The sequence below is a fragment of the Mycteria americana genome, chromosome 2 (assembly GCF_035582795.1).
Source record: "Mycteria americana isolate JAX WOST 10 ecotype Jacksonville Zoo and Gardens chromosome 2, USCA_MyAme_1.0, whole genome shotgun sequence".
Classification (NCBI taxonomy): domain Eukaryota; kingdom Metazoa; phylum Chordata; class Aves; order Ciconiiformes; family Ciconiidae; genus Mycteria; species Mycteria americana.
Window position 1 is genome coordinate 25,613,732 of NC_134366.1, and position 21,971 is coordinate 25,635,702.

At 39.0% G+C, this 21,971-nt stretch overlaps 1 protein-coding gene across 1 annotated transcript; it reads left to right on the top strand.

Moving 5' to 3' along the window:
* Positions 1-7,644: 7,644 nt before the first annotated feature.
* Positions 7,645-21,446, top strand: GTPBP10 (GTP binding protein 10). The gene is made up of 10 exons (XM_075492789.1): positions 7,645-7,952; positions 8,567-8,760; positions 8,854-8,945; positions 10,084-10,228; positions 13,529-13,602; positions 14,599-14,651; positions 17,999-18,106; positions 18,629-18,706; positions 19,694-19,817; positions 20,583-21,446. Exons 1-10 carry the CDS (start codon positions 7,665-7,667, stop codon positions 20,801-20,803), a joined length of 1,377 nt encoding a protein of 458 aa, XP_075348904.1. The 5' UTR covers positions 7,645-7,664; the 3' UTR covers positions 20,804-21,446.
* The last annotated feature ends 525 nt before the right edge of the window (positions 21,447-21,971 follow it).

The window sequence follows — 21,971 nt, forward strand, 5'->3', positions numbered from 1 at the left end:
ATGGAAGGAAGTTGTTGTACTTTCCCCTTACCTCCTGAAGGCTGGAAATGGCTCTTGCCAAGAGAAAAAGGCTGGGAGATCCTGTGGCTCAGTGCCAGCGGTACCACAGTGGTACTTAAAAACAAGTGCTCTGAATGTCATTGATCTGGTGACTGCCTCACCAAAATTATGTCTTTGTAAAGGCTGTTCGAAGGTTCACAGCAAATGTCAGATATCTGAGCCACTGGCAAGACTTGGGCTCCCCCACAGCTTTGGTCCTTCTCTTTAAAGACATGAAATCTCAAAAGGCTACTGTATGGGGAAAATGCTGCATCTGGCACACAGCAGGAAATCACTCCACTCGGCAACACTGGGTCCATGTAGAAATCAAACCCCACTGAACCTATGCACAAAAGCAACAGCTGTCTTCCAGGTTGTGTATATAGTTCGACATCAGAACTTCCTGCATGAGATGTTGCCTGAAGGAACACGGTCTCCTCTACAGCAGGAGAGAGCTGATGTAACAAAATTGCAGCTGCTCCTTTCTTAAATTCAAGTGTCACCCAACAGCTCAGGACTATAATTTAAACTTTATTTTTCTGTGCAGTACATTACCACATACAAAAAATAATGTACCCGGAATTGTGATGTCTGAAGCACTTAAGCATGTAAAACTGGTAACAGTCCCAGTTCCAGAGAACCTCCTCTCTCTAAAGGAAGGCATGGTTGATGAGAACATAAGACAAATATGTAGTAAAATTGGGTCTATTAGAGTTTCACAACATGCTTTGGTGGAACACAACATGACAGGAACAGCCTGTTCTTTCAAGTGGAAATGTAGTCATTTCTGTCATGAAAACAATGTATACAGTACTGAAAGGCAAACACAAACCTGCTCTGAAATGACAACATTCAGAATAACTAGCTATCTCCTGGAAGCCTTTCCAGCTAAGCAATGTAAACACTGCTTCAAAATCTTGTTTCAAAAAAACAAGCCATGTTTGAACCTACACAGCTATACAGAAGAAAACATCTGGAAGACTGGAATGTAGTTAGCTTATCTCTGAACTCTCTGTATCACTGAAAGGAGCTAAAGCTGTATTAGATGGAATTACTCCTTGAAATTCTAAAGAGCATTCATAACCAAGGAGATGAAAGCGTTAGGAAGGCTGTACAAGGAACCTACCTGTAAGAAAGCTCCTTCATACCCTGAATCAAAATAGCTTTCAGTAAGCTTTCAAGTTAAGAAAAGCTTTTCCTCTTTTTGTTTGCTTTATGCACTATCAAATTTATTAGTGTGATTAACCTCACAGTGAAACAGCCAAAATTTCAAAGGCATTTAAAGGCGTGTAAAGAAGTGGGTAGTTGCATAGCTGCTTGGCCACTGCATCAATTCCTTCTTGTCATTTCATTCCCACTTAAGGCATCTAGGTGTAGTAGCACAGGATACTGGTGCAAACACAGTGATTTCATTCTACTCCAGCAGCCACTGACGGCAGCTCTCGACCCCTTTTCTTCATCCTACAGATTTATTTTTATCACGCTCTTCTTGCTTTTCCTCATCTAGTTAACAAATTCACTGTTTTTAATCTTAAAATGAGGTATTGCCAGAACACGACTTTAGAAATCAAAATGCTAAGGAACAGATTTTTCTTAGGAAAATCCCTTCAAATAAAAAAATCCCTTTTTTAAAGTGCCACCTCATCAACAATGTTCTCTTAAAAACTATTTATGTGAAAATATTTTTAGATTTATGTGAAAAAATTTTAGATATTCTTTGATAATATCTAAAAATTCACCTCCCCAAGTAAAAATGGTTCTGAAGGCTGACTTTCATATTTCATTTTCCTTTATGGTATTATGGATCTTTATCAGTCAAGCACCGAGGGAGAATGCCACCTGGAACGAGGATGAACCCATGAATTTAAATTAACAGAGATCAAAATTATCGGTAACTAATAATCCTGCAGGATGTTACATGACAGCTGTAGGATGGAAGCACCATGAAGAAAGACACCGGTCACGTTTATTAGGTAAGTATTGTTATTACAATTTCTATTTCAGAACAGGTAAGGTCAAGGAAAATCAATCTGTGACCATCTTCATAAATCTAATGTACCTGAAAGCTGCATAAAAGCTTGGGTTGTAGGTGAAAGCCCTTAAAACTGGAGAGCCTGTCCGCATACTTGGAAAGCAGATTTTTTTTCAGTTGGTGACCAAATATAAATGGGATTTAGAGAAAAATTGTGTTGCGTTCTCCAGTCTGCAGGGGTTCAGGAAGAATTCCAAAGGTGCAGCATACACCACGTGTAAACCCACAGCCTCCCGCACAGCCGTTTCACACAGTAAGTTTTATGAGATGGGATTAATGACAAAAGTGGCTATTTCTGTGATTTTGAGTTTTTTAATTGATAACCAAACTTAGGCAAAATGAAATGTTTCCCTCAAAATTCGTCCAACATTGATAGTTCTTCTATAGCACGAGTTTTGAACTGTTGTACTCCAGCTTATTCTTTTTGTTATTGCAGTTGAGGTACCTCCATCTAGTGGCATTTTATTGTACTGAAGAGTGTATCCTTGGGATCGGTTAAATCTCTTTAAATTTTTTTTTTAAATAAAACTGTAAAAGTAATACATCATTTTTTAGAACATCTGGACCTTGGATATGTTGGTGTAGTTATTTCTTTCAGCTACAAAGACCTTTATGCCAGCTTCCCAGCGTTGCAATGAACCACTGTGTGCATGTTCAGAAAGGCAAGGAAAGAAAACTGACTTGCATTTTTTAATTATTTCAACTCTACTTTAAAATAAAGCTACGTTGCTAAAATATTTTAGCTTAATTTTAAAATATTTCCACCAAACTTACTTCTTCTCTAGACTGAGAAAACCAGCACATCAAGTACAAATTTCAAAAAACTGCTGCTGGAAGCTTTAAAATTGTTGTGGAAAGAGATTTTATGGCTTCTTGTTAGAGTTGATGACAGCGCACTACCTAGTGATTTATATCATGAGAGAAAAGGAACAGAGTGGTAAAACCATGATTTGATGTAGCAGTACCCTTGTGATTTTCAAGCTATCATACAAGTATTTGAAGTACACAATGCGAACAGAAAGAGCAGGAACTGAAGCATTATTTAGCATGAAACTCAGAATATGCATTGACTACGTATAAACCAGTTTGGAGAGTTTTAAAATGCTATCAGGCTTTTGTATGACTGAACTATAGATATCTCTGTGACTACACATCTGCACACTCTTACGTAAACAGGATTCACTGAAGGTAAAGAATTGATTCACTCTCTGCATCACCGATTAGCAGCGTCTGAAGTAAAGAAATAACAGAGTGATGTTCTACAATCATGCTTGACAGTGAAGTGCTCACAGCCCTGTTACTTAAGTTCAAGTACAGCACACCCACTAGTGATCAAACAGCCAACGCAAATCAAAAGGAAAAGATGATAGAATCAGTGCTGCCCTGGCAGAACACAGTGTCTCTTCAGGTGACCAGACACATTTATGAAGCAAAGTATTTAGAAAATAAACCATCTAAATATCCTCAAACTTTAGAGTTTTAAATGATTCAGTTCCAGTAATTTTTAGCATCCTGTATGCGTGACCATGTACTTACTGCTATAAAAGGTTCCAGAAAATGCACAACGGCACATTTCAAATGAAATGTTCTTAACTCCCTGCTGGTATGAGCTTGTTGGCATGAGCTTGCTCAGTGCTGAAATAAATCTAGTGTTAGGTCAACTCACAACATACATAGGAGACCAGTTTTTCTTTATTTCTTGTTTCTGAGGTTGAATCGTGGATTGATTACATGAGTTGAATTAACATTAGTTAGTAGCTCCGCTGGCTTCTCTGGACCAGTCTATACATTAACCTGTTGTTGGATTTGACCTCCTGCTGTGTGTTAAGGAAGTTCAGCACACTGAATGTAAGGCTCTTCTAAGTCAACAAGCTACAGACCCTGCTGCTCTCAACAGTCGTGACGATTCAACAGTACTAAATTCAAACAGTATGCATTGCAAAAGCAGAACAAAGCATGAAAACATGGGGTAATTTGGTACATACTTGTATTGGTATCCAAGGAGAGCTCAGGGCCTATGACTATACTTGAAGAACTTTGCTGATAACCTTCTTGCCATCTGCAACTTCCCCGTGCTTTCTTCATCTCACTTAAAAGTTCTTTTGCTTACCTCCTTTTCTATATAATGGTGACATTGTATGCTTTACTGAAGTCACAGTAGCACAATCTAACTTTTGCACGTGTAAGGACTTCTGAACCTTGCCTACTATTCAGATCGGACTGACAAGTCCTTCCCATATTATGAACCATAAATCTGGACAAAATGTTCTGCTATTTGTACTACGAATTGGCATGGTAACACAGAACAGAAAGGTCCTCCTGAATGATAGGGCCTAGTTCCCTGCCGCTACAGAAAGCTCTGTTGTACAATCGCCTCATAAATTTATCAAGCGCCATATTAAAAACAGGTATATTTTTGCTCTCACTAATTCCACGGAAAAGCTGTTTCAGAATTTGATTGCTGCAATGACTAGAAACATTATTCTAATTTCCTGATATATTTATTAATGAATAGGTACATATCTGTTTGTTCTTGTGTCAACATTGCCCTGCAAATTAAATGGTTTTCATCCTTCATGTTTACTTTCCTGATATATTTATAGACAGCCCTCGTATCTCCTCTCTGGTTTTGTTTTACTGAAGTAAACAAGCTGAGCCATCCTAAGATGTGTTTGTACGAAAGGCTCTCAAGCTCTCTGGTGATGCACCTAACCTCCCTCTACCCCTCTTTCAGTTCAACCTTAGCCCAGCTATGAACAATTAATTAGACATTTTCACAGTTCCCCAAATGAGATTTCACCAGGGCCTTAAAGGATGACATTAATACCTCCCTACTTTAAATGAAAATACATCTCCTGAGATACTCTCTGTACTTAGGATGACTCCTAAGTATATATCATTACCAGATTTCATCAGTATGCTCTTACTGATTTTATCAGAGCTACTACAAAAAATACCAAATAAGACCATTCTAAAAGCAGCCCTTTAGTTCTGACATCTTCCTTTTCAACCTTAGTTGTGGCTATCTCACTTCACAATTTCTCTCCTAACCCCCATATTCTCATTCCTTTCCAGGTGACACCATATCAAAAGTTTTATCAATAGGATAGTGATATGGCAAATTTGAGGTTTTCCAAAGCTTTGCATGAGCTTGAGACCAGGCTTCGGGGTCTGTGATTGGCCAGGTCACTTTTCTTCTTTTCAAAGATAAGAAATTACAGTCCAGGTTAAGCCCACCTAACTTCAAAGGCTTAACAGAGAGAGATGGGGATCCACAGGGAGCCATTCATGATGTGGCTTGTCCTCTGGAGACACCTCTCACCACTGAGTATAGAGGGAGTCTCAGCCAACACGCCTCTCAGCTAGGAGCCCTCAGTTAAATGCCTCAAGTACAAGGCGAGACCCATGTTTGCTATTTTCCAGTCATCTTCTAACATTCCTAACAAACAGGTCTGTTCAAAACACTTGCTGCTAGATTTTACATATCGCCTGTTTCAGAACTGCAGCTGTAGTCCCCATGATGTGAAAGCGTGACATGGAGTTTTGCACTGTTTGCTGTTGTAATACTTTCTGTTTTGCCATTCACGCGATCCATCTTGCCTTCCTCCACGTGGTGGAACTACTTTGGCACTGAGGAAAGGCATACTTCGAATTTGGGGGATTTAACTTAGGCTCACTAGATGACAGTCACATCTTCTGCTTTCCCATTTGTATCACTGAAAAATCTTCTGCTCTAAAAATTCTGTAACAGTATGATACAAGCATGTCCAGTTGGTAGAAATCAGAAGTATTTTTAGCTGAAACAGAATATGTAGTTGATTGGTAAAAATAACACGGAACAGCAGAAAAATCAGGTCAATAATATTCAAGAGAGTGAAAAGCTTTTGAATGTATTTTTTCCGTACATGCAGGTGGAAAGAAAAGGTTCATAAAGGGGACTAAGGCCTTCTAAAAATACTACTAAAAACTCCCATGGAATATGACACTTCAAGACATAGAAAAAAACCATTTCGTACTGTAGTATCTTGTAAAATTGTATTCAGTTGAAGTATGTTATTATTTTATTCATTCGTCAAGATCATCAAAAGCCATCAGGAATAATCATTCTGAATGACAGCCACGCTTCTTCTGTACCTTGTTCTGAATAAGCCAGTTGCAAAAAAAACAGTTTGCTTTTTTAAGTCAGAGAGAGAAGTGTGGGTCAGCTGACAAGCACAAGATCAGGAATTTGGATTTTGTATTCATTCTTCCCTGACTTCTTTTAAAAATAGTTTTTTATCCTAATTTATGTCTAAAATTTTAGAAAATTGAAGGTTTCTTTACCCTAATTAACTAATTACCATGTAGAACTATATATAGGTAGGTTTTTAAAATGTAGGTATTGGCCTAACTTTTATAGTGTACAAAATAAAGCAAAATTACAGCAAACACAAAGACCAAACAATAATACGCAGAAGATTCTAAGTATGTAACTACTATTTTGCATATATTTTGTAAATCCAGTTTCCAAATCTGGTGTCCTAGGCCATGAAGCAACTAAGAAACAAACCTAACAAACAACTAACAAAAACAAATTTACATTCTTAAAAATGGCACCGGACAACTCACATGTTGTGATATATCCTGAATACCGCTTAAATGTTCTGTTGGGCCATTTAGCGTGTATATGGCACAACGCATTTCTAAATTGGTTTTTTTATTATGTAACAGATAAAATCCGTTGGTGAACTTATTTTTAGTATTAAATTACTGTAAATGGCAATGATTCTCTTCAGGTAGCTAAGAACTGCAACTGAGAATGTATGACCTTGTGGAAAGGCTGTAAGAAGGAACAGAAGAATATTTACTTTTTCATGAGGATTCACGCTTTTAAAAAAACAGTGAAAATATGCCCATACTGTCTGAAAAATACTTACTACAAAATAAAGACTTATGGAAGAACTAACTTGGGGGCATTTTTTCACCAATTTTACCCTTCTGACCTTACTAATGTCATGATTAACAAAATAATTTCTCATTTGTGCCCATTTAAGAAAGGCAAAGCACTATAAGCCTTATTAAAACCAGGTACTTTCAACACAGTCATCCTTATCCTGACAATTAGCCTCGTTGAAAGGTCAGGTCCCAATTTCTTGAGGAAGAGCACATTAGCAGTACGACCAACATACTTTAAAGGGTCCAACCCCATGGGCAAAGCCAACAGTAGATGCTGTACCTAATCAGTATACAGCTTCCAGGGAGAACACGCTCCTGGAGATTGCGGATCTTGCCCGGCAGCGCCGGCAGCCGGGGCCCTGCTCTCCCCTCAGGCGCCACTGCCCACACCTCGGCCCGAAACGCCCTAGCGCCTCTCGGCTTGATGCTCTGGGGAGGAGGAGGACTGGAGCAAGGAGCTGACACGTTGCAGCAAACCAGGCGTGCCCCTTGCCGTATCGGCGGCTCCGAGCGGACTGGCCCTGCGGGACCGTCCTCCCCACACCGCGCCGGGAGGACACCCAGCTGCCACCACCGCCCCGCCCCGCCGGGGGCGGGAAGGGCCGCGCATGCGCACCTACGCGGGACACGGTCCCGCCTCGTCGCTGCCGCGGTTGTCATGGCGGCCGCCGGCGTGAGGGGAATGGCGGGTAGTTGTTCGCCTCCCTCCGCGCTCCCCCGGCCGGCAGCCAGGCCCCTGGGGCCTGGGCGCTCACCCCGCCCGCCCTCTTGCCCTGTCCTCTCCACACAGCCCGCTGGGGCCGGGCCCCGCCCACCCTGCGCCTCAGGGGCCGCCGCCGCCCCGCCCCGGCCCGCCTCTCCCGTGCCGCCAGCAGCCGCAGGCCAGGCCCGGGCGGAGGCGGCGGCTCCCGCCATGGTGCGGTGCGGGAGGGCGGTGCTGCGGCAGGTCAGTGCGCCCGGCCCGGGGAGCGGTGGGGACGGGCCCTGCGTGCGTGCAGCCCCACGCAGGCAGGGCTCGGGCGGCGGGAAGGGCTGGCGGGGAGTCGCGGCTCCGCTCCGGGCCCCGCGGCCTCTCCGGGGCAGGCTGGCGGGTCGCTCCCTTCCCCCGGGCTGACCCGCGGCCCGCCGGGGCCGCCGCGCTTCCCTGTCTGCACTCCCTAGGCACCGTCTCGGCGAAGCGGGCTCCTCGCAGGAGGCCTGTACGTGCCGGGGCGGAGGCACGGTGCCGGGCAGGGTGCGCGGTGAGGCACCGCGACGGTGGCACGCGTGTCTCTGTGGGCGCCGGGTGCCGGCGCAGAGGCAGGGCCTCGCCCCGCCCCTCTGCCTGGGGCTCTGCAGGCCGGGCAGGCGTGCCGTGAGGAATCGCTGCCGGGGAAGGAACGTCAAACATTTCTCGTACTAAAAAACATCTTGGAGAGTTACATGTCCGTTTTCTGAATGTGCGTTACTGCCATCAGAGAACAGTTCTATCCAAGCGGTTTTAGCCACATTGTTTCTAATGACTCCAAAATGAAACAGAAACAGAACGTAACACTGATATGAAACTACTTGTTCTATTAGTATGGCAACTTCATAGACGATTTACGGCTCTATGTGCGAGGAGGAACTGGTGGAATGGGTTATCCTCGTCTAGGTGGGGAAGGAGGGAGAGGCGGTGATGTCTGGTTCATTGCCCGAGAAAGAACTACCTTAAAGAACATAAAGGATAAATATCCCCAGAAGCGCTTTGTAGCTGGAACAGGAGCCAACAGCAGGTAAGAGTCTGTTTGATGAAAGTTGTTACATACATCTTTTCCAGAAAGCAAAGTGTCAGCTGAAGTTACTAAGCCTGGTTTAATTTTTCCCAGTGTTAGAGCACTAAAAGGTGAAAAAGGAAAAGATTGTGAAGTTCATGTGCCTCTGGGAATTTCAGTTCTTTGTGATGATGGCAAGCAGATTGGTAAGAACTTTTGCTTTCTTTTAATGTATCTAGTAGATACTGTCATATTTATTGATAGCATCTAGCAGACTTCTAACACTAGGATGTTTTAAGGTTACACATCTCCCAAAATATGTGTGTGTTTTCCTTTGTTTGGACAAAGAGTTGACAAAAAATATACTGTAGAAATTGTTGGAAAAGCAAGGACCCCTTCCAGAAATTAGCAGTAGTTAGTTTGTATCACTATATGCAGCAGAAAGACAGTCGCTCTTGCAAACAAGTGTTAAAGGCTGGAAGCCATACTGATCCTCCATGGAATCATTAATGACCTTACATAAATTACGAGTCCATAAACTCAGGTGAGTATCCCTATAACTTTACTTAATTATGACATTGGTTAAAAGATAAAAATCCTTGCTGAGTGTCAACATTTCAGGTTATCTAAAATACTTACCTGTTTTTTACTTTTTTTTTTTTGTTTTTTGTTTTTAAAGAGTGGTACTTGCTAGTAACCAGTAAACCAGGAAGATCTCTTTCAATACAGTGCTCTTGGAATAGCTCTCAATGGTTCCTTTGCAGTTTCTCAGAGTTTTTCTTGTCGTGCTGTTCAGAGTTCAAACTAAGTTCACAAATTACTCTGATTTGGATGTTTAACAAAATTGGATGTATGGCAAGAACTATTTATGATGTAGGCATGTCAGTGTCTAAAGGTATCCTTGAATTATATACTCAAATGTTGCACTTTTATTTTTTAAATTATTCTAACATTCTAACCCTAAGGGAAATATTATAGCCTGCATCTTAATGAAAAAATATGGAACATGTGAAGAGTTTGCTGTAGCTACGTCTCTATCAATGAAGATTTTTCCTTGCATTCTTGAATTAAAGTATTGGAAGCTTCAGAACTACCATCTTGGCCATACTTTGCCTGCCTGTACTTAGTACTTTTCTTGAAGTGACTATATGACAGAGGGGACTACTGGGGTGTGATTGCTCTCATTTGTTTCCAAAGAAAGAAAAATACCATGACGCTGAGTGCACAGCTCTTGCAAGAAAGCGTACAGAAAGTTCTCTCTTCACTGAAGACGGATTTAAGTGGAAAATCACAACTGAACTACTGCAGGGGATTGTGCTTTTTCACTAGTGAATTTATTTTCAGGAGAGCTTAATGCAGCAGGAGAGAGATTCCTAGCAGCTCGCGGAGGTCTTGGAGGCTCTTTGGCCACAAACTTCGTGCCTTGCAAAGGTCAGAGGCGAATTGTGCGTCTTGATTTGAAACTTATAGCAGATGTTGGCTTAGTTGGGTAAGTACTGTAGTTTGAGAACTGACATTAGAAAACAAAGTAGTAAATTTCAAATGGGAGTTCAAAGAAATTTGAGAGTTTGGAGGATAAGCATTACTGTACATTTCTATTGCTTAGATTACTTGCAGTGAAAGGGTTAAATGCCTGACAATCCCTGACTAAGACATAGACTTGCATTTTTTTAGTTTCACTCGCATCCTTGTTCTCTTTTGTTCTCTTCCCCTGCAAAGATAGTTTTGGTTACCTGCTGAGCAGAGTTGATGGTGGGATATTTCCTGTGACTTCTTACCTGATAGGACTAAGCAGGCCTTGAGCAAGCTCCTTAGGCTTCCTAATTAAATCACTGATAACAGGAACTCAGGATTGTGCCAAAGATAAGCACCAAAGAACTAGCTTAAATCGACCCCCTTGTAACATTCTGAGGCCGAAGGACTGATGAGCTAACTCAGTGACTATATATGGACAAAGGAAGCCCAAAGTTCGACTAGTGGACAATGTGAGGAAGACTATGGAAGACCACCGGGAGGGTGAAAAGACCCTAACCCTAATTTTACCGTGCATGCTTGGACTATGTAAATGAATTCCGGGAACTCATCACCATAAAACTGCCCTTTTCAGGAAATCTGATGAATATGTGTGATATTTCTGTATCTGAACTGATGTGTTGTGCTAACCTGGTGGAGCACTTGTGGCGGAGCGATCCCCAGTGCTGCCCAGCGCTGCAATAAAGAATACCTGCTTAATAGTCATCCCGACTATTGAGTCCTGATTTCAGCTTTTCACAGCAACAGCAGTTTGCAAAAATCAGAGTTTAAACCAATTAAAATTAATTTTAAAATTTGGAAAGTATTGGTTATGCTTTTGTGGGTGAAGGGCTTTATGAATCAGGGTAATATATAATTATTAGTATAATTGAATTTAGCAATTGCAGTGATTATCAAAATACTATTACCTAATATTTATGAAGTAAGTAGGAGGTGCAAAACAGGGTCAAGAACACTATCCATATTGCATCTTTGACTTTATGGTACTAGCACAAGTGGATCCTTTCGGTAGTAGTTTTAAAGAGAGTTTCAAACGGTACATAGCCTACTCTTCCAAATAAACAGCTTGAAATGTTGGAAGGAAGTAATTACAAACTAGAACAGTAGGACTTGCATTTCAGTGTTGCTGCTTTATAACAACGCAGATAATTTTTTTTTTTTTGAGAAAGCTTTCAACAAACTACAATTGTAAAAGTATTGGTCTACTCGGCATCTACTACCCCCCACTCCTGCCCCATGGTCCTTATTAATAAAAATCATAGAAAACATAAAATGATGAGGGGGTTGAGGTGGAAATAGTCTAATAGGTATATACCATTAAAGAATGGAAACTTGAAGACAGCATGGTTTTCTACCTACATTTTTCTTTTTTTCCGTGTTAGAAATAGTTCTGTTAATATCAGATTTGTCTAAAGTTATATAATTTTCAAGTGGTCTTCAGTAATTACAAGATAGACTTGTTTTAGAGTGTGTGAAAATATAGGAGTTTTATGACACCAGTGCTTCTTCAATCTTGCATTTTGGCTTGTATTTTAAATTACGGTTTCCTTTTAAAATGGATAAAAAGAATCATTATCAGCTAAGTAGAGGAGAATATTATTTTCTTGTTGAGGGTATGAATCAGCCTCTGATAGTTTGTGGTTGTACTTTGATCTTTTTGTGTTTGTTGTTTTTACTTCAGTAATGTGCAAGTGGTTTGCTATTAGATTAGGTAAAATACATATAGACCTGAGAAAGGCCCATCAGGTTTGGGTACAGGTTGTGATGCGTAGTGTAGGTTGCAATTTAAACTTCAAAGAGCATATTGTATCTCAGTGGAAACAAAATATTCACTTGAGGAGATGACCAGAGTAACCTTCCAGAATGTCTTTAAGGCACCTTTCAACATCAGAGCGCATTAAAACTACCCTCATTAGTCTTCCTGTTATAAGAAGAGTCATTATGTCTCTTTCTTTTTCAAGAAAGCCCTGTCTACAACTCCTTTATAAAGCCCTTAATGTAATACTAGTCTTGTTTTTCATTAGCTCACGTTCTTATTAGTTGTCCCTGTTAACAGGTCATGATTCTGTGTGTATTCAAGTGGAGAGTATATAGTTTTCTGTGTGACATGTGCCTTTGTATCTTGTGACCAATATTCAGTTGCCTGTAGGCACAGTTTTCTTTGATCACCGTTGCACTGAAATGTTGTGCTGAATAACTCCCTGTGAATTTGGCTGGAACACAAGTCTTGTGTGGTCTCCCATATGGAGCAGGTGCTATGAATAAGGACTGTAGTCTAATCCTTTGATGTCAGCATTAGCTTCAAGTTTGACATGGATCAAAGCTATTGTGTCATTTACAGCTCAGATTAATGTTTAAAATAAGCATGTGTTATAGTTTAGGTTTTAACTTAGGTTTTCATTTCAATGCGTAGTTGCGTAGTTGTATTCTGTGAAGAAGCTTTTGTAAATGCTACCGTATCCCTTAAGGGATGTTTTCGTTGTAGTATGCAGGTATAGCTTCCCTTGTACAGGGGAAAGGTTACAACAGTCAGGTCTGCACAGACCAGCTCCTAGGGCTTCACTGGTATTCTTTTTGGTGTACTTGGTAACAAGCATGTTAGTCCTCATTTCAGGATCCCTCATACAACTTTGTTGCCTTAAACACACATGCAAACTGGGCATGTGTGTGTCATATATACAAATTCTCTCTTTTGCTCTTCCCCCCACCCTGTACAGATGTATTTACAGAGTTTACATATGCTTTGCTACATTAGCTAAACTGTAGCATAGATACCATTAGTACTTAAATTGTAGAATGTTTCATTAACCATGATTTGTATACCAAAAGACTGTAAATCCAACTGATAAGATGCATTTGCCTGACAGGTGTTTAGAATGTAAACGTAGTTTAAAAAATTATCTATAGCATGTGAAGGCTGAATTCAAGTAGACCTGGATGCTTATGCTGTATTTCCATCCAAGTGACTTTGAAAGATTTCCCTTAAATCTGTTACGTGTATTTACGTACCTCTCCTGCCTGCATCCTTGGGAAGCATTACTGGATTTAGAAAAATTATTCAGATTTTATTAAAAAAAAAAATCATAATGATCTGGGGTTTGTTGGTTTCTTTGTTTTTTAAGTCTGAGTAAATGAGTCTGCAAAAATTAGTTGATAGCATTGAATTTGACTAAGGTAATATAGTGTATTTCGTAGTAAAATGTACAGGAATCACATATGTGTCTATTCAGTGTATAAATCCTGACTTTCCTTCTAGGTTTCCAAATGCAGGAAAATCATCCTTGTTGAGCAAGATTTCTCATGCCAAACCTGAGATTGCAAATTATGCATGTAAGTTCGTACTCTTATTTTTAGAGCACTAATATTTCATGAGAGCAAGAAGGCTTTTCTCTGACTTGGTTTGCAGGTTTATAATAAAGAATAGGGGATAACCATGTTGCCTGCTAAATACACTGCACAGATTTTTAATTATAAGTAATATTCCGAAGAGAGACTTGCTATTTCAGTGTCCAGTTCCTTTAGCCACCTCAGTGTTTCGTGAGTACACCCTCATAGTGCTTCAACCTGTTGATTCAGGGTCTATTTAACATTTATTTTAGTCTCAGCCCATTTTATTGCATCTGAGACTCTCTGTGGTGTGTAATATCCTCAGTCTACTGAATATGCACCATCAGGTTCCTTTGCATAAACATCTTGTATGCTTTGGAAATAGCTACCACCTGTTCTTGCAACAGGGTAAGATTTTGGTTTTGAATCTGTCCACTGAAAAATGGAGAGAAAATTTTTATTATTTTTCTATCAGTAAATGAGAATTAGTTGTGTGATCATTCTTTAATTAAAAAGCAAGAGTACAAGTACTGATAATTCCTACCGACCTTCTTGTGGCACTCCTGATTCTCTACAGCCTTTTTATATTTTTCCTCAGTTTGAAGAGTGCTATCTCACTTTGCCTTTCATTATTTTTCCCTATTTGGAAGCTATTCCATAGTCTGGATAATCATTTTTGTGTCTGAGACTTCTCTAGCTCCTCTATTCCCTTTTTGGGATGACAGGAACAGAACTGCAGACAGTGCCAAGATTTGGTGAACCACTGGTTTTTCAAGTGGTCTAATTTTGTTCTTTCTTGTTTTACTTTTTCTTTATTCCTTTTTCAGCAATTCTTAACATCCCATTTGCCTTTTTTTTCTGCTACTGAACATTTGTTTCATTTAAATATGAAGTGAGAAAGTCCTGCAACATTTAAATGTTTTGTAACATTAACATTTTTTTAAATGTTAAAAACAGTTTTGTTTTCTTCCCCTCCTCTTTTTTTTCCCCTTGTTGTAGTTACAACAATACAGCCTGAACTAGGAAAGATCATATATGCAGATTATAAGCAGGTTGGTATGAAAGTTCATTCTGGTTGTTCATTAAAGTTGTATATAATGATTAGTTATGTTGCTTAACATAATTTCAGAAAGAAAAAGGAAACTTGTAGTTTTTTTCATATGTGTATCTATAATGTATACATATAAAATGCAATCACATGGACCTAATGAGAGTTGTGCAGAAAGTACTATCTTTATGAAGTAATAAGAAGAGAGCTTTATAGCCAAATGTGGTAATATGACGTTGAGCTGATTTCAATAAATGGCTTCTCATTTTCCTTGTCGCCTTTCTGTGGTTCTAATCCTGCTTTATAATCTTAGACTTGTGAGCTTGTGTATGGAATTGAGATCAGTGCGTCCTAGTATAGTCTTGTTAAGTTTAAGACTTAAAAAAAAAAAATCATTGTTTCAGAGAATAACCTGTTATTTTTATTTAGAAGAGGCAAATTTTCTGCAAGTTGGCTATACAGCGAGCTCTGGAATGAATGAGTCATTTTCAGAATGGATTTTAAACAGTGGCAAATTTGTCCAATAGCAGATCTGCAGTAGTGAATGACAGGGAATCTAGTGAATATAACCCAGTTACCATAACTTACTGTTCTGGCTTTCTAGGTTGGCTGCTCTAACTTCCTTTTGTGGTTTGGTTTGGGTTTTGTGTTTTGGTTGTTTTTGTTGTTGTTGTTGGGTTTGTGGTTTGTTTTGGTTTTTTTTTTTTTTTTTTTTTTAATAAAAACCTAAAATAGTATGAAGTGATAGTGATTGCCTGAACAGCCAGGATAGTGCAGTACCCAAGAGGTGAGGTCCAGTTCCTTTCGTGGTAGGCTGTAGCTCTGGAGGACTGGTGGAGTTACTGCCACGTTAATTTTTGAGAACCCAATTCCACCCAGCTTCTTTAGGTAAAGTTGTCAGATAATTGTGTGGTCCCTGGAATCCTTTCTACAGTATCCACTGGGGGGAAACCAATGCTAAATGAGACTCTTACTAATAGATTTTTGGACCCCAAGTTCAAGGTTACAGCACACATTTTGATTCGTCAAGCTTGAATCTTTGATGTGCTTTTATTTTGTTTTTGAAGTGTATGATACATGCAGTACTGGACTCATCACTTCCAAGATAAAAGGCGAATGCATAAAAGGGTTTCAGATGACTTAACCAGAAAAGCATACTTCTCAGATATGAAAAGACAGAAAGCTCCTCTTCACTTCAGAAGAAATAATCTTGGGGGCATTCAGTAGCTGATGCTTGAAACCTTCATTTAACAACCTTTAACAAAACTGTGTATTAGAGGAAGTAAGTCTAGTTTGTCAGGTTCCCTGTAGAGATGCACACATCTAAGGGAAATTTTTTGTATATTCATTTTATCTGCTAGTTTAGGGTAACTTATCCTAGAAAGCTTTGCTGCAAATAACAGGATTGTTTATAGCCTTTTAAAAAAAACTACCTACCTACCTCCTGTAGGACCTCTTGCTCTTACTGCTGTATCTTTCTCCAGCGGGAGAACTACTCACACTCTTGGCTTTCTTTTCTACAGTCTGTTTCACGTCGTAGCCAATGACCCTTATTGTTGGCTGTTTCTGCAGTTCATGGGTTTTATACTACAGTGTTGGGTGCTATATAGGAACTATATGGACAAAATATCTCTTTTCTAAAATCAAGACAACTAGTGATTGTGATCATAGGGAGCATGTGTGAGTAACAGGAAGTACTTCAGCTCTCAGTATTGCAACTGCTGGAAACAAAACAACATAAGCAATTAAGAGCAATAATTGAGGTGACTGTCCTGTATCACTCAAGGGAGACTGGCTCATTATATCTTTTTTTTTTTTTCCCTACAGAACATAGATGTTTTTAAGGAAATATGTAGCAATTTGCTTATTTTATCTTAGTACATTATAAAGAAGAAAATACATGCAAGTTACCTGGTGCTGTCTGTCATTACTACTTGGAAAAGAAGAGACATAGAAGTAGAGGATATGAGCATGAGTCTGGGTTCAGGTCTTAGTACCAGATCCTGGAAACTAGCAGAAGCATTTACATTTTCTACCAGAATATCTGAACCAAGTGCTGTTTTGAGAGAATATGAGTTTCTTTGAGCTCTGTAAAAAAAATTCTTTGAAAGAGAACTAAAGTTGGGGAAAAAGGTGATGATGATGGTACTACAGCACCCAAACACATCACACCAGGAAGTGGATGTTTCTGTTCTAACTCTCTAGTTATTCTCTCCCTGTTTCAGTTATTCTCTCCCTGTTTCAGTTATTCTCTCCCTGTTTCAGTTATTCTCTCCCTGTTTCAGTTATTCTCTCCCTGTTTCTAGTAACAAGTCTGTTGTTCATCCAGCTGTATCTCATGTCTCTGTAGATGGAAAATTCTGAAGCAAGGCTTCAAATATTTAGGAAATGCATAATGTTAAAAGTTAATGTGACACATGAGTGGGAGTGTAACTCACATAGCAGAAAGCCCCCTTCTGCAATAGGTAGCACACTGGAAATTTTATTGTGTGCTGGCTTTGGGCATTGCTTAATTGAATCCACGTGCTGTCTAAATGGGTATTAGATTTGAAGACCCTACTTTTGCTCTTCTTTGCTTCACTATCTGTCTTAGCTTTCTGTGAGTTAATGAGTAGATATTGGGGAGGTTTAGTATTCTGCTCTTTTTGGTCTGTCTCAGCTCTCCTTTACAACTGTGTACAACCCTCTCAACCAGCAGAGAAAATGACAAGATCCCTGTCCATTGTGGCAGTCTTTGCTGGGCTCTCGTTGGAAGCTGATATACTAATCAAAATCTCATTTTGGTTGAAGAGCAGAAGACAAATTCTTGGAGCTTCTCGCGCTCAGGGGAACAATGTTAAGTGGATTTGCATTTGGAATAATGATCCTCTGTAGCGACAAGAAACAGACTTTGTTTTCTGTTCCAGTGACAGTTTGAATTCTATACAACCGTGATAGCCTAATCTTCTTGCCTTTCAGAGTGTTTTATTCTCAGGTAATAGGTAAATTTTGCAAGATGTCTGCTGAGGTGTTATTACCCTCTATTTTCTACTTTGCAGACAGCTATAAATAAATAGACAGGGGAACATGAAGAGCACAATGTCTGTGTAATAGTAGCATTTTGTTTAAATCTGCTTCTGATGATAGATTCTAAATGTATTGAAACAGCCAATGCATACTGCCGGAGAACTGATCCCCCGCACAATTCCAAGGAATACACATAGTTGTAAAAGGAGTCTCTCAAAATAGATATTCCTGACATTCCTTTGTCTGGGTTCTTTTTTTGATATAAAATGATAATGGGTATTGATAGTTTAAAATCACCATTTTTGCTTGTTGGAAATCTTTTGTTTGAAACTTTTGTTTTCCTAGATTTCAGTAGCTGATCTCCCAGGACTGATTGAAGGTGCACATGCAAACAAAGGGATGGGCCACAAATTTCTCAAACATGTAGAAAGAACCAAACAGCTGCTCTTAGTTGTAAGTTAAATAAAATTTACAGCTTATTGAAATCAAAGGCAGTGCAGTAAATCAAATGCGTCTTAATTGCAGTTTAGTTGGAATTTAGGAAATCATTTGTAATTTGCATGTTTTATGATAAATATAGCTGTAACACTGTTTTCAGAATGGAACGCTCAAAGGACTGATGATAAATTAAATCCTTAAATTGAATTTATCATTAAAATTTGCCAATTAATTTAGAGCAGTGAAGTGTTCCAAGCATACTTAAAGCATGACATGATTCTTTTTTTCTTTCTTTTTTCTGTAAGATCTCCTTAAAGAGGTTTAAAAATCAGACCTTTGAGAAACAGTGTATCAGAACCAACCAGTTTGTACTTCCAGCGTCTATGGTGTTGCTTTGGTGTATAGTTGTCCTCTGTTATTTGCCCAGGAATGAGGGCATGTACGTCGACATTTTACTGCAAAGTAGTTGATGGAGAGTACCTTGATACTGTAACATAATTTACTACCACAAAGTTTGTTTTTGTGTCACTTTTTCAGGTTGATATTTCTGGGTTTCAACTATCTATTAAGACTCAGTTCAGAACAGCCTTTGAAACTGTATTGCTTCTAACAAAGGTAAGTTCTCATCTTCCTAATTGACAGTTGTAGTTATGTGTTGAGCCAAGAAAGAGGCTCAGTTTTGATCAAGAACTTTCAAATGTTAGTGTGTCTTCTGGATTTATAATGTAAGGCCAGTTAAAAAGCTTAGGATTCTCTGAAATGATGAAATCTTTATTTTTAACTGTCCAGGTGAAACTGCTCTATTTTAGGTTGGGCACAACTGTTCCTTCATTAATCTGTGCAGCATATGGGATATTTCTTACAGTCAAGTAAAGGTGAAAAGACACATCATTTTCAGTTCCCCAGTCTGGTAGCATTTTAGGAAGTAGAAATACATGGGTATAGTTAAATCCCTGCCTTGATACCCTTACTGCATAGCCTAATGGAGATAAGACATCAGGCCCCAGCTTTGCAGACGTTCAGTATTTCCATCTCTTACCATTGCTTCTGATTAAAATAATACATTTTATGTAATTTCAAGTTTAGCAGCTGTTCTCTCTCTAGCTATGCGACTTAAGATGATGAATCTTCTGAATTTCAGCCATTGCTGTTTATTTTTAGCTTATTCATGGTTGTGATTTTATTTCTGATATTAAGCATAGTCCATTAAAATGCTTAAGAATCAGAAAACTCTCCAAAGAATTTTCTTATATGTTTTACAGATCTGAACTTTTTCTGAAATGGATTTTTTGTCTGTGGATATCGGAAAAACAAAACCAAAATATCATTCTTTTTATAGGAGGCTGTTTCAGAATCGGCCAGCCTGTTTACCTGAAATACCTGTGTTTTGAGCAAAAAAAAAAAATCACTGAATTACTGAATATTATTTTCTTCCGTCAGAGTGCTTTAATACATCAACCTTGAGTACCTGAGTCAATCTCACAGCTGCCTAGGCATGAAAGACTATTTAGGCACTGAAACAATGAGAGAGGAGATGTAGAATTAAAGTAGCACTTGTTAAACTACAAATATTTATTAAGGCAAATTTACTTGTCTGTTAAGGAACTGGAGCTGTACAAAGAGGAACTTCTAACAAAGCCTGCACTTCTTGCCATTAATAAAATGGATTTGCCTTGTGCAAAGGATAACTTGAATGAACTTATGAAACAACTACAGAATCCTCAAGGTAAATGAACTTTCAACAATTACCTTTGACAAAAGTAGTAATAAGATTTCATCAGGGGTAACTCTGCGTTGGCAAGGAGTTCTCTGAAACTGAAGACAGCTATTTAAATTTATTATTTGAACGTATGTTTTAAAACCACTTCCTGCATTTAGAGATCTGTTTATATGCATTGTAGTGCTGGCTTCACTGTTGGGGAGATATTTTAATAAAAGAGAGATATCCTAGAAGATCTTTCCCATCTTTGATATGGAGAGTAAATTTCCAGTCTAGGTATCTCTGATAACAGTAAGCTCCATTGAAGGTCCTCTTACAGGCATTGATGTATATACAATTTATTATGTGACTTTGGCCAGAACACAAGAAAATTCTGGACAGGCCTATGCAGGGGTTTACTTCAGTTTTGCTATTACATTGGGGTGAATTTCTTCCTGTTTCCTGGAGTGTGTAAGAACTAGGAAGGCTTAAAACCATCCATCCCCCATGTTCTACAGCTTCGGATTTCTTTGTACTCATCTTAAAGGAATGGTATAGAATCTTCTCAGGAGGGTGTAAGTATGGTATAACTGCTATGTTAGTGCTTGTCTTCTGAGGCTTTAGCTATTTTCTTAAAGATTAATTAAGCAAATAATGCTTCTATATTAATTGCAGTTATGTTTATTACTGTAATTTATTGAAGTTTATTTTCTAAATTTAATGGGATTTTATGGGCTTTGTAGTGATACAGTATTTGGAGGTTGTACTAACTCTTTCAATGTGATTTTTCAGACTTCTTACACTTACTACAGGAAGAAACGATTCCTGCAAGTACACTTGAATTCAAAGATATAATTCCTATATCTACATATACTGGAGAAGGAATTGAGGAACTAAAAGCATGTATAAGAAAATCTGTAGACGAGGAAGCAGAGCAGGAGAATGAAGAATATCGGAAAAAGCAGCTACTACTTTTACAAACTTCAGAAGAAGAACAAATGAATAGAAGCTAGCATTCTTGGCTGGATCCAACGCATTTTAATATTTTTAGTATGTACATGAACCCCTTGCTATGTAGACCTTCCATGTAATTTTTGTTCCCTCTACCGCCACTGCCCAGTTTTCACACCCCACCCCACCCCCATCTCAATTTCTTTTGGCACTTGGGTAGAGCACAGGGGGGAAAAGAGCATGTTTTTCTGATTTACGTTGGCTACTGACTCAACGGAGTAAAGACTAAAGTGCCTGCAACTCAAAGCACTGCTTAACAACTGATTATCCCTGGAGTATTTTTTGCGAAATGGGATGATTAGAAGGAATATAACTGCAGAGGTAGCAAAGGAGCAAGTTCAACCTCTCTGTATCTTTTGCCATGGACATCAGAAGTACCCAGGGAAATTTCTGATGGAGCAATTTTCCAGGATCTAGTGCTTCTGAGGTGAACCAGTTCTGCTGTTTTGAGAGGCACTGGATTGTGAGGTTTTTTTGTTAAAGATCTAAAGGAAAACACAAATAAATGTCTGCAAGGAAGTGACTTGTAGGTGCATGAAAAAGCAAGGCTGATGTGTACTGTTTGTTTGGTTTTTCTTCCACACCTGCTGGTGCCTACTGTCATCCTCTTGATCATATAAATCCTGATTCTAAATTCCCAGACTTCATTTTGGAGTCCCTCTTTTTATGGAGTTGTGGGTATATGTTGCTCTCTGGTGAAGAAAATGATGACTGCTTTTCAACAGAGCTATACATTTTTGGGAATAGTTAATGTTGCAGGTTTTGTATTACAAGCAGGCACACTTACATTTTACTTATTAAAAAAAAATTAGAAGCCCTTTATTGTACAGGGTGTTTTCTACTTCAAAGCTATTAAATGGATTGCAAAGCAAAGTAAGACTGAATACATCAAAGGCTTCTCAACTTGGTCTTGTTTTCTTTTGTAAGTATACTTATCAAACCCTATTTCTACATTTTGTTAAAGCAGTCACTGGGAAGAAAGCTATGATTTCTCATAATCCCATTCTTTTATTATTAGTGTTGGTTCTCATTCTGATTTTCCTCTAATTTTATTGTGTTTGGGGCTAACATGTTTTCACCAAAGCTAAGTATGGGCTGTCAACAATTTTTGATGTTCCATTTATTTCATAGTCAAAATAACTTTTTTTTTCTTTGGTCAGACTTCTTGAA

Coding starts and splice junctions, on each gene's coding strand:
- GTPBP10 (XM_075492789.1), top strand. CDS start 7,665: ATGGCGGCCGCCGGCGTGAGGGGAATGGCGGGTAGTTGTTCGCCTCCC. Junction 8,946..10,083: donor TGATGATGGCAAGCAGATTG/GTAAGAACTTTT, acceptor ATTTATTTTCAG/GAGAGCTTAATGCAGCAGGA. Junction 10,229..13,528: donor GCAGATGTTGGCTTAGTTGG/GTAAGTACTGTA, acceptor CTTTCCTTCTAG/GTTTCCAAATGCAGGAAAAT.